The following is a 13,005-nucleotide window of genomic DNA, read 5'->3' as shown; positions in this document are numbered from 1 at the left end:
TGATTCTCTCTCCCTGACCGTCTGAAAGAATACTTTTAGCTGGTGTGTCCAATGACTTTGATCTCATTTTTAAGAAAGGCCTTTCACCCTTGGCGATGGCAATTCGAGGAAACCACATAGCAATGGCTGAGTTTCTGTTGAAGAAAGGTGCTGATGTTGATATTTTAGACAAACACCAAAGGTTGGAGCCAAACAATTATTTAATAATTAGTCCCCCCAAGAATCTATAATTGTGGAGTTTACCGCAGATTTAAACTTCTGTCACGGAAATCAAAATAGTCCGCGGAATACAGGGCGAAGTGCAGAATATTATAGCTGTAGATTTTATCACGGCAGCTACATCCCGTGATTAAAAACATCCAGCCACACACAGAAAAAACCTGCATTTAATTGCCTGACTCATTGTTTACATTGTTTAGAGCTGTAAGCAGTTACTGTATGTTTATTAAAGACGTGGATAGTTTATTCTTAGTTTTATTTTTTTTCCCTTTAATACAGTTATCTCCACATTATAAGTTATAGTAGGCCCATGTTTACAATATCCAAGTCAAGTGGAGGGCTTTGCTTAAATCAGTGGTTCTTAATCTTACTAAAGGTACCGAACCCTCCGAGTTCACAGGTGCATACACCGAACCCTTCAGAAACCGTAATAAAGCCAATTTTTACAAATCTACATTTTTACAAATTATAAACCTAGCTAACATCTAAGTGAATTCCTATTCAAATTTCTTCCAGATTTCTAATTTACCACAAATAATTTAGCTTTTTACTGTTTATTTTCACGTCGGTAAATGATGAATCATTTCATTTCACACTGTTACTTTTTTTGTTTTAATGTCTACGTTCTCATTTTATTGTTGCATCCTTGCATCACATACTGTTTTCATGGCGTAAAATGATGCATTTTTTTCAATTATCTGCACAGTTCATGCTGTCTGTAGGTCTGTTATACTTTGTCATACCAAGTACCAGTCAAAATTCTACTGAGCAAACAGATTTCTCCTCTCATCAGATAGATGGCTGGCATTTGAAAGAAATGGAATAAAGCCTGTAAATAGAGGGAAAGCCAGTCCAAACCTAGTCTAAAACGCCACTTTGCCTAGATTTAGTCAGTGTACAAATTAGGGCTCTGCGTTTCTTAACCTTCACCAAACCCCTGAGGCTTACTCACTAAACCCATGGAGTTTGATCGAACCCCAGTTAAGAACCACTGGTTCAAATCTTTGCTTGAATATCAATTATGCCCCAAACCCATTGTTTAATGTTATGTTTTGCACTTCATAAGTCATGAAAACATATTAGCCAAAGAGTGACAAAGACTAAATAGATATTTTTCATGTATAACCGCAGTGTTATGATAATGCAAATAATCTCATAAGTAATTTTGCTTTATAACCCGTCATTTTAGGTTGTTGTTGGGGTTTTAAAACCGTAGAATCAATAATTGCTTTCCGCAGAATCAGACTTGTTCTCCGTAGAATCGATGCTTTTTCGCCAGAGATTCCTGGAGGGGCTAACAAATACAATTTAAGTAATCAACATCCTGACAGTGTGTGTTTGTTTATGCATGGTCTCAAAACACATTACAGATCACCATTAATGATAGCTGCTGGCAATGGACATATGGACATGGTACGAATGCTGTTAATGTTTAAAGCGGATTTTACACTGAAGGATAACAAAGGACTATCAGCTGAGGACTATGCTTTGACAAATGAGCATCGTCCGTAAGTGTATTTATTTGCCTTTGATCCCATTTAAAACCAGTGGAACAAATTCAAACACAGTTATGTAGTGTTGACCTACATTCCTAAAATCAGGGAAAGCATCATTTCATTATTTGAATATTGGAATTGTGATGTGAAGATCCTCTGCTTATATGCAGCACTTTAGGTCAAAAACATGATGACATTGTCAGTGTCTTGACTCCTTGCAGCTGTGCCCTGCTTATTTCTGAGCATGCAGCCAAAAGGTACCCTGGGCCTTTCCTGAGTCCTTCAGTTAAATGTGAAGAAATAGTTAAACCAGAGCGAGTCAACTCACGCGAGGCCTCTAACACATGGGGAGAACCATCCACTAGCAAAGATGGTAATGGTTTGATTACTAAATGGCTTGCTCGTGTGTGTGTGTCATCATTTGATTGGATCAAGGTTGTAGGTCAAAGTGGCGTCTTTGCATTATCAGTAAAAGCTATTTAAGAACAATTGGTTTATGGACATGGATGCTTCACTCATTGGCTGCTATTGACGTTAACAGATTAACTGTTGTGCTCTAAAAATTAACTTTCTTTACAGTGACCACACGGTAACATTGCCACTTGCAACACAAACTAAGGAAACAGATCCGCAATCTTCCTATTTTTCATATATACATTAATGTTGAATCACAAATCAACTCCTGGGTTGCCATCGACAGCGATCAATGTCCAATCTTTCCTGGTTCTCCTAGTCCAAATGGATTGGACGTCGATTGCCGTCAGTGGCATTGTAACCAGAGCATTCAATGCAAGCCATCCCATTAAAAATGTATTTGATGTCTATTACGGTCATTGTCAGTAAATGAGATAACTCTGTGCATCCATTGGAAATACCATTTTGTATTCTGTGAAGTATTTGGTAAAAAACATTCTGTTCTGCTTTCAATTTTGTCAGCTGAATTAATCTTTATTGAACTGTGTGTTTCTTTTACCGTAATCCCTTTGAGCGGTAACATAATAAGGCAATGTAGACCTTAAGGCTTTTAATGTTTTTAACAGGCTTATATTCACCTATTGCTGAATGTATTGACACCAGACGTGAAGATGATATGAGAAAGGATCTTCAACCAAAAGGGGTAAGCCCAACAAGAATGCAGCCTAACCGAATAAACACAACTATATTATGCTTTGTTAAAATAGCATCCTTATCACTAGGCAAACACAAACCAATGGGGGATGCTTTGGATCAAAAGTGAAGTAGGGAGCCTCAGCGAGATTGGTAAGTCTAGATGCAGTTCATTGTAAACCATCTATGTTTATCTTTAATATCTTACTTCATTCATTTACGCTTATGTTTCTTTCTCCTGATACACCAGACTCGTACAAATCCAGTATCGAAAGTCTGTCTGGATGCATGGAGGATTTTCAGGCTAAGGAATTCCCAGAACTAACTATTCCATCTATTAAAGAAGAGTCAATTGATATGTTTTCAAACGCACCTCTTGCACCTCAGACAACAATCAGCCCAGATGATAAAAATGTCCCTGCATCGCCTAGTCGTCCGCCATTGAAGCACTATGGCCCAAATATTATTTTTCAAGAGAGTGAAGGTAAGACTAAACAGGCACTTTACCATTAAATGTCAAAGGGCTAAATGATTTTTGAAAAACATCTACCTGTATTTCTGCTCTATAACGGACAACTATATAGGCCAAATTTTACGAAATTTAAGAAGAAATAGGAATGCAAGGCACAGGTTTATTTATATAGAGAGGTTTGATTGATGAAAAATGTCTTTATTAACATCATCAACAAGCCAAATTGCCTTTATATAAAAATATATTTTTAACCAAACATCTTTTAACTTCTTCCTCCATCCATCCATTATCTACCGCTTAATCCGGGGTCGGATCGTGGGGGCAGCAGCTTTGGCATGGAAGCTGTTGGAGGCAGTCTTTCAGGTCTTCCGCATGTACGTTTTCAATTCCGGTGAGGCAGCTGGACTGGATTGCTAAATAAAAGACTGGAGGCAAGAGATCATTACTGTGCAGTTTTAATGTCAGAAATTTCTGGGTGCATTCAATGACAGAATAAAAGCTGTGTAGAGAAATGCACTGAACAGGGAGCTCGGCGTTGCTTATATGCTGTACAGATAAGAAGGTGTGTCTGTTTGGTGATTAACTCATCTTGCAAAATAGGTCATGAGCCTTGCTGGTTGGCAGTTAAAAGTCCATGATTATTGTTGGCAGTTAAAGTCCATGATTATCTGAGGAAAAACTATGTGTAGCGGTTTTCTGTGAAAAACAACTCCATTTATATGAATTGACATGATTGCATTAGGCGAGATGCATTCTGAGTTCAAAGCCCAGACTTCCCTCCCCCAACCACTTCAACCAGCTCTTTTGGCGGGATCCCAAGGCGTTCCCAGGCCAGCCGAGAGACATAGTCTCTCCCGCGTGTCCTGGGTCATCCCTGGAGCCTACTGCTGGTTGGACATGCCCGGAACACCTCTATAGGGAGGTGTCCAGGAGGCATCCGAACCAGATGTCCGAGCCACTTCAGCTAGCTCCTCCCAATACAGAGGAGTAGCGGCTCGACTCCTAGTCCCTCCCAAATGACAGAGCTTCTCACCCTAACCCTCGCTCCTAACACTATGAAATGTAATAGAACAATAAAACTGGCATCCTTATTTTTATGAACTTGCCTTCAAAACAAAAGTTGCTGTGAAATATGAAGTAAATGAAATAATAACAGCGATAATGATGATCAACTGAAGATATCGTCAACACCCACCCTACTCGTCAGACTGTCTTAGATTGGCTTACCCTGACATCTTACCCTATTTCAATCTATTAATAACCTTTTCTGGCTATTACCAGAAACTCTTCTGGGAAATTTTGTGTTCAAGTTAGAGTGAGAAGAGGCATGTGGACTCGGAAGCTAGTACGAGAGCACAAGCTGTCTAAAGAACCCCACAGAGAGCAGCAGAGACGTCTAGCGCTCCCACAGAGAGCTGTAAAGACATCTGTAAAACGACAGATAGACTCGAGTGGTACGTCACTGCAAGGGGAGACTTTTCACTTGAATCACATAACATAAAAAACGTTCGTTCAAAACTATAAGGCTGTTAGAAAATGAGAAAACGTAAAGAGTTAAGTTAGAAGTCACAATAAAAACTAAAATGGTAAATGGACTGTACTTATTTAGCGCATTTATCTGCATGGTTACCATGCCCAAAGCGCTTTACATTAGCACACATTTACCCATTCACGCACACATTCACACACCACACCAATGGGGCTGCTGCCATGCAAGGCGCTGTCAACCCATTGGACTACCCAACTACCCAAGTAGTTTGCTTATGTAACGTAACAAATGTAAGGACATTTGTTCCAACACTAAAAATCTGCATCAAACAGACTATAGACCCTACCCACGTGACGTCACAACTCCGCTCTCCTGAATGGTACCGCCCACTTGTCCGTCAAAACATAGTGTTAACCTGTTACGGCTACGTACATTTCTCCTATTTACGGCGTGTTTTTCTGCTCCTTAACATTAATAATCAAAATGGTGAAGGCGTGTGTGGCTGTTGGTTGCACTAACAGAGAAGATGGAAGGAGAGACTTGAAGTTTTACCGTATTCCGAGGGATTCAAAGAGGAGAGCGAAATGGACGGCTGCAATTCGACGTGAAAACTGGGCACCAAAAAAATCACTACAGACTATGTAGTAGTCATTTTATATCCGGTAAGATGCATTTAAGATATACTTAGAGGGTTTTGGGCTGACAAATAACCACAATTAAGATCATTGCGAGGCTAATCGCCGACAACATACGACGTAGTACGACATAGTTTCAAATTCAAGATGTTTGTGACTTCCCTTTCTTCCACCATCGTTATTTTTTGAATAATATTTAGCTGGTACCAAGTGAAAGAAACTGGCCTCGTCTACGGGGCTGACAAATAACCACAATTAAGATCATTGCGAGGCTAATCGCCGACAACATACGACGTAGTACGACATAGTTTCAAATTCAAGATGTTTGTGACTTCCCTTTCTTCCACCATCGTTATTTTTTGAATAATATTTAGCTGGTACCAAGTGAAAGAAACTGGCCTCGTCTACGGGGCTGACAAATAACCACAATTAAGATCATTGCTAGGCTAATCGCCGACAACATACACGTATGTATGTAGTGAGAGTGCTATCGCTAAACCATATAAACATTAAAAGCCTTAACTCCATTGACAAATGACATGAAATACATTAGACTTGACAGTGGATGTTAGCAATAACAAAAGATTTTGAATTGAAAATTTCGTAACTCACCTTTCCAAGCACAAGATAGATTCCTGCCGAATTTTCGTGGACGAGGACCTTTTTCACCCAACCAGCAACGAAGTATTTATAAGCCTCCAAGCTCTTGAAGTTTTTCAAATTTTCGTGAGAATAGGCTGATTTTGTGTGGACAAGATAATTGTAAATATCAGCGTAGCAGATGTCAGGCAGACAGGGCGAAGACAGTGGGTCGAAAAACATCGATTTGGGCATCAAATAAGGATCTGGCGACTGTATAGAACGAAGCTTTTCCACATAACGCCTTTTATGCAACACATCCAGTGAGTTTACGGCATCAGAAAGCACCGGGTCTTCCATGAAATGCATTTTAAATTCCTCGATCAATTGAAAACAATGCTAATACAGAGACAAAATGACGGACAAGTGGGCGGAACCACACAGCGAGCACGTGGTTTTGTGACGTCGGTGGGTAGGGTATATTATAATTATTTTAAATTAGGGTATTTTTTCTTATTGTTTTATTAAAATGTGAAACAACTTTATAAAATATGCAAAATTAAGCAAATGTATCAGTTAGCACAACAAACCCTGGGTCAATCAAGTACACATGAAGTGAATTGTGACCTTGGCATTTTTAAAATTGACAATTTCAATGTAAAATTGATCAATCTTTCAGACCTAAAATGTACGCTCATTAGAACAGGACCAAAGCACACTAGTATCATATTAATGACTGTTCTTATTCAATTACACACCTTCAGAATCAGATTGGGACCAAGACAGTTTGATTTCCTTTTGTCAAGAGTTCAAGACAAACAAACTTCAGAAAGCAGTTCAAGAAGGTAAAACCACACACTGCGTCTAAGCTCTCAGATTTGTGTGCCTGATTTACCAATGGAAATTCTTGTCTTCTCCTTAGGCTCCCCTGAAATGTCAATCATAGAAAGTGATGACGAGGGCAGCTTTCATTCTAACATGCAGCAACAAAAGGTGAACACACATTCTAAAGCCAAGAGGTTATTTTGATTATCTGCGAAACATATAACATAATTTGACGATCCCCTTGTGATTGTGCCACCATGATCTGCATTTTGAACCAAATATTAATCAGTTTTGTTCCTCTACTCACCTTTTATAAGAAGACAGTTCTACCTGAGACCTGGGATGAGAAGTCTGGAGAAGAGGAGGAGGATAAAGCCGCCTTCAGCGTAGTTGTTCAAAATGTTATGATAATAAATGATCCTGCCAAATCATTTAGCATGGACGAAGAAAACCATGATGAGCCTAAAGAAGAGTCCGGTGAAAAAAAGGACATGCACTCAATTTGTTTCTTTGGTGAACCCAACCAGTTAGAGATTGCATCAGAAGACTCTGTTGTGGAGTCTGCTGAAAACTCCCTGAAGGAGAAGACGCTTGATGACTGCCAGTTGCCTGAGAAGACTGTGCTTCAAGGAGCAGAAGAATTAATGTCAACTGAAGAACCACAGTTGCACCTCACTGAAATGGAGAGCTGTGTAGTTAGTGGCACTGCTGGTCAAAATACATCTGATGAGACCAAAGTTGGAATGTGTCAAAGCATTAAACTGGAAGAACCTGAGGTAAGATTTGCCTTCTTTCTTGGTCAATTACAAGAATAATCGTAACTTAAGTATTTTTGACAAACTGGGAATTCCTCAAATGATTACTATTTCAATTCATTTTTTAACCTTTATTTTACCAGGAAATGTACCGTTGAGGTTAAAAACCTGTTTTTAGGGGTGTCTTGGTAAAGAATTACAAAACATGACATCAGGTTTTCACATAGGGAAACGGGTATTTTGGCCAATTCCTCCACCCAAATGTTCTCTAGATCTGTCAGGTTTCGTTGAGAAACACGAAGTTTCAGCTCCATCCAAAGATTTTCTATTGGATGGAGGTCTAAAGACTGGCTAGGCCACTTCAGAACCTTGATATGCTCTTCATGCAGCCAGTCCTTGGTCAGCTTGGCTTTCTGTGTGCTTCGGATCATTGACATGTTGGAAGATCCAGCCACGACTCATCTAGAAGTCTCTGCCTGAGGGAAGGAGGTTGTGGCTCAAAATCTGACGATACATTTCACCATTCATCCTCTGCTTTATACAGTACAGTCGTCCTTTCCCCTTTGCCGAAAAGCAGACTCAAAGCATTAAATTTCCACCCCCATACTTCACAGTGGGGATGGTATTCTTGGGATTGTACTGATCCTTCTTTTTCCTCCACACACGACGAGTAAAGTTTGCACCCAAAATTTTTACTTTGGTCTCATCTAACCACATGACTTTCTCCCATGACCCCTCTGCATCATTCAGATGGTCCCTTGCAAACTTCAGACGAGCCTTCACATGTACTGGATTCAACTTAGGAACCTTCTGAGCAATGCATGATTTTAAACCCTTTCACAGGAGTGTTCTACTGACAAAAGCCTTAAAAAATGCATCCATCTCTCTTCAGGTCATTGACCAGCCACTCCCGTGTAGTTCTAGGCTGAGCCCTCACTTTTCTCATCACGAGTGATGCCCCACAAGGAGAGATTTTACATGGTGCCCCAGGCTGAGGAAATTTATCAGTCGTGTATAGCCTATTAATTAATTTTCCCATAGCCTTTTCCAGCTTTGTGGACCTCCACAATTTTTTCTTTTGTGTCTTTCAAAAGCTCTCTGGTCTTGCCCATGGTAGCAGTTGGATTATGACTGACTGGGTGTGCACAGGTGACAGTAATGGGCTCAAATGGGTGGTGGGTGGGTGGCTACTTATGGGGTAAAAGTGGACTTTTTTTTAAGGTTGACTGACAACTCTTTGAGTGTCATAATTATTGCCGACCCTCAGGGGTACACATACTTATGAACACCAGTAAATTACAAATAAATTATTCAAAAAAATCATATAATGCGATTTCTGGATTTTTTTTTAGATTATGTCTCTATGAGGCGAAATACATCTATGATTGAAATTTCAGACCTCTATCTATTTGCTAAGTGGGTGAACTTGCAAAATCACAAGGGGTGCAAATACTTCTGCTCCTCACTGTATATATTAGGGGTGTACATTCTTAGGTACCCTACGATTCGATTCGATTATGATTCAGGGTGCTACGATTCGTTTATCAAACGATGATCATGGTATTGACGATGATCACGGTCATGATCATAAATTTATGTCCATTATGTATTTAAAATATCCCAATGATTCAACAGGAACGATGGAAACATGCCCATACAACAAAAATCTCCCCAAAACTGCCTTTTTTTCTTTGATTAACAAGAAAGTGCAAAGACATTAACCATTTTAAAGGCATTACTTATTTCTCAACATGCCCATACAATACTCAGCTGACCTTGAGATACTCTTTTTCACAAGAAGGTGCAAAAACATCAGCTGTTTCAAAGGCAGTACTTAATTCTCTCAACAATACAATTAAATTTACACTGATGGAATGAATTCCACTTTTCTGGAAACAAACAACGTGTCTTTAGAAATAAGACCATAACCAATATACTTATTTTCACAGATTTCTGTACTATTTCCCATGTTTGTAGTGTTACCGCTGTACTTAATCCTGGTTTTAAACGTTCTGCATCTGGAGTAAGTTATGTACACCACGAAACAACACAAAATTAGCATAGCGCTCGGCGCGAACTAGTAACATCTCAAAAACAACAACAATAAAGGCTAAACAGTACAAGAGGTTTCGTGTACTCACCTCTGATAGACAGACACGGAACTTAGCAAAACACTAGGGACTTTTTCCAATTAACACGACTTGAACCTACTGCTGGAAAACTGAAAGACAATGTGCAACGAAATATCTCTCTTCCCCTCTCACTCTAAAAAATAACTTGCACACAGAGGCGCGGCCGCCGGGTCCCTTCCTGTCTCATACACAAATTTATTTTCCAGTCTTTTGAAAACGAGTAAATCTCTCGCTCAGTAGCCGGCAGCATCCATCATAACATTGTGTGTGCGTCCGTTAAAGGTGTCCGGGCGACAGGCATGTCTTGAATTTTGTTCCGCCGCGAGCGGCTGTCATAAAGTTATTAGGGAAAATCATCGTTTTTGAACCTTTATGAATCGTAATCGAATCGTCACGTGTCGAATCGCGATGCATCTAATAATCGATTTTTTTGGAAGTCCCATAGTATATATACAGATGTTGTAGGTTAATTTTATTGCGGACACTCCATTACAGGGTCATCAACATGTTTTGTCGCCACTCCCACAAAATCAAACTCTGCCTATAGTCCCAAGCCCATTTCTCTATTTTTTTAGGTGCCCCCTGAGACTTCTAAGACAATGAAGCATCCAAGTGCTTCCCGTGACACAGGTGAAAAGGCATCAGAGGAGCTTGCAAATCAGCAACTTGAGACCAAATTATTGAGTCCCAGAGAGTTGCTCGGTGAACCTTCACAACAACTACACCAATATGTACCCTCTAGGTAGACAGTATTTTGAATGTTTGCTTCTTTCTCAACATATTTAAACTTGTGCTTCAATTTCACCAGGCAATGATATTATGCCACATTAACTGAATAGAAGGTAAAAACATGTTGACTCTATTCTGTGGTTTCCTCTATTGTAGAATTAAGGTGGAATCACAACTGCCACCAGAGCAGACTTTCCACATCAGACCTGGTGGCCACCTGGAAGACAATTCACAGCTTCCAATGGTTAGCGAAGCACTCGGCCCCAGATTCCCCCAGAACAACGGTGGAATCACAGATCTTTCTATGCGTGACAGAACTTTAAGTGATCTGTTAAAAGATGACTGCAGGTAAATGTGCAGTGTCTTCCTAAAAATGCTTTGGATCTAGTTTTAAATAGCCTACTTTTCTCTTTATTGCCACCAGGTGGAAGTCAGCAGAATGGCCTAAAAGAACACGAACCCCTATCCTAGTAAGTTTAAACATTTGTTAAATATGTCATTATATTTCACCTTACTATTTGTTCATTAAATGCTATTGTTCCAAATATTTAAATGACTTCCTTTTTTTTTCATCAGAACAATGATGATAGTGAAATTTCAGAAGATAGTGACAAGCTCCTATCTGAGGACTCTGACTTTGCCCACAATATTCAGGGACTCGAGACAACAGGTACCTCGGATTGGATAGCCAAATGATGTTTATCTTGTAAATATGTGGTTCCCATTTCTCAGACTCCAGAAGTAAGATGAATTTTCAGGATAAAGTCAATCAGCGCTTTCTGAAAGCTAAGTGTTATCTTGGTTCTGCTGGAGAGCGGCTGAGACAACTGGAAATTGATAAACGTATCTTGGAAGAAACTAATTTAGAGTTGCAAACTGATAACACAAACCTCACGTAAGAACTGCTTCATTTTCGCTTCCTGAATTAATTGTCCTACAGCTAGTAGATCCACCTTTAAATACTTAGATACAATTAAATGTTTTTAAACTCAAAAGTGAAATTGATTTGTTAACTTGACATAATTGTTCAACAGAATTCAACTGAAAACTGCCATCACTAACATTGTGGCGTATGAAAGCGCCAATAAGAAGGTGAGGAAGAGCATCTTCAGTTGGCTAGTTTGCGGCAATTACATTTGTTGGATGTGTGTCATCTGCCTAGCTTGAAGAAGATTACAGACAGGCCCAAAGTATTGTAGTACAGAATCAAAGCACTCTGAGTCTACTACATCAAAAGGTCAACAGTTTGGTCTCAAAGCAGAAAGAGATGGAAGAGGAATGCAGAAGGAGCAAAAGCAATGAGGTAATTGTTTGTAAGTAACCTGTATTTTAAAATTTGGGGGTTAGTTTAAACAATATTGCGGCATGAAAGAGGCACAAAAGTAATTGTACGGTATTTGTCACTGATTCATTCACGTTAGGTCGAAATGAGAGGGTTCCTTGTTTGAAGTTAGGTCGAAATGACAGTGTTCCCTGGTTGAAGTGCGTTATATATGTAGTCTCATATTCAAATGCAATCGCTTTTCGAAGTTAATTCTTCCTGCAAACGGTAGCTTTTGAAATTGGTCATGGTGTGACATCACACTGTGCCTTATTATGCAACGACCTGCCCTCTTCGTTCTTCCTCCATGCCGACTAATATCGGCAGCACCAAAGAGGCAGGCAAGCTTGTAGCCACTTCCTGGTTTTAAACTGAGCCAAATCAACCATTCAATAGATAAATAAAGTAGTATTTGTATGCGTATACGTTAAGGGTGTAACGGTACATGTATTTGTATTGAACCGTTTCGGTACGGGGTCCTCGGTTCGGTATGGGGGCGTACTGAACGAGTTTCTGATGTAATGTAAAGTGCTGTCAAATTTAGCGCGTTAACGGGCGGTAATTAATTTTTTGAATTAATCACGTTAAAATATTTGACGCATTTAACGCAAGCGCGGAATGCCCGCTCATGCTTCCCATAATCCCACTGTTACGTCCCACGGATGGCTGCTAAGGGCGTAACATAAAACGAGACACGCGCACAAGTTGCAAGTGGACACAAATTTATCCACACAAGTCGAACTCGCAATGAACAAAATATACAAAATGCGGAAGACGCTGGCTTCAGCGTAAGCCCAGGCCAAAACAACAAACAAAATGAAACTACACTTGAACCCCACCCGCTAAGTAAACCCTGATCGTAAAAAAGAAAAAACAATACAGCCACTACCCTGGCTTCTACACTAAACAAAACGGGTTGAACGAAAATGGCAGTTTACCTCTACTGCTGCGGTGCTCTTATTTACAGTGGTGAACAAAAACGGTCCAATAACGAATGAACACAAAATACCTCACCGAAAAAGCGGGAGTGTAACAAAATAGCGATCAAATGCACAGGTGAATGAATGGCGAGCAAACAGCTGGCGAAGAGGTACGCGGCACGTATGCTGTCAAATGCGAAGTTGCGAACTCTGAGTGTTGACTGTAAAATGACGAGCGGTCAGATGACTTTTGTTAACGCTGCCTTTATTTGGTTAACAAGACTCAGGCACAATACAACACACACGCGGGTATGCAAGCTCAAACA

The 13,005-nt window shown here is 39.9% G+C and overlaps 1 protein-coding gene across 9 annotated transcripts in view; it reads left to right on the top strand.

Annotated features, from left to right (window-relative positions):
- LOC130916538 (ankyrin repeat domain-containing protein 26-like) overlaps positions 1 to 13,005 on the top strand; it is a 40,239-nt gene that overhangs the window by 11,482 nt on the left and 15,752 nt on the right. For 7 of the 9 annotated variants that reach the window (XR_009063304.1, XM_057837335.1, XM_057837333.1 and 4 more), the window contains 16 exons: positions 75 to 181; positions 1,590 to 1,727; positions 1,937 to 2,088; positions 2,756 to 2,832; positions 2,912 to 2,975; positions 3,073 to 3,306; positions 6,762 to 6,842; positions 6,920 to 6,990; positions 7,140 to 7,598; positions 10,285 to 10,451; positions 10,595 to 10,786; positions 10,863 to 10,908; positions 11,015 to 11,108; positions 11,171 to 11,333; positions 11,473 to 11,530; positions 11,601 to 11,741. Coding sequence is in view for 8 of the 9 variants with exons in the window: in XM_057837335.1 (XP_057693318.1) it covers positions 75 to 181; positions 1,590 to 1,727; positions 1,937 to 2,088; positions 2,756 to 2,832; positions 2,912 to 2,975; positions 3,073 to 3,306; positions 6,762 to 6,842; positions 6,920 to 6,990; positions 7,140 to 7,598; positions 10,285 to 10,451; positions 10,595 to 10,786; positions 10,863 to 10,908; positions 11,015 to 11,108; positions 11,171 to 11,333; positions 11,473 to 11,530; positions 11,601 to 11,741 (2,244 nt within the window). In the remaining variant the exon portion in view is untranslated. The remainder of the gene's footprint in view (positions 1 to 74; positions 182 to 1,589; positions 1,728 to 1,936; positions 2,089 to 2,755; positions 2,833 to 2,911; positions 2,976 to 3,072; positions 3,307 to 6,761; positions 6,843 to 6,919; positions 6,991 to 7,139; positions 7,599 to 10,284; positions 10,452 to 10,594; positions 10,787 to 10,862; positions 10,909 to 11,014; positions 11,109 to 11,170; positions 11,334 to 11,472; positions 11,531 to 11,600; positions 11,742 to 13,005) is intronic. The other 2 variants (XM_057837334.1, XM_057837336.1) reach the window with 2 other exon arrangements.

This window comes from Corythoichthys intestinalis, chromosome 5 (genome assembly GCF_030265065.1).
Source record: "Corythoichthys intestinalis isolate RoL2023-P3 chromosome 5, ASM3026506v1, whole genome shotgun sequence".
Classification (NCBI taxonomy): domain Eukaryota; kingdom Metazoa; phylum Chordata; class Actinopteri; order Syngnathiformes; family Syngnathidae; genus Corythoichthys; species Corythoichthys intestinalis.
Note: the sequence above shows the minus strand (reverse complement) of the source record. Positions and strands in the feature narration are given on the sequence as shown.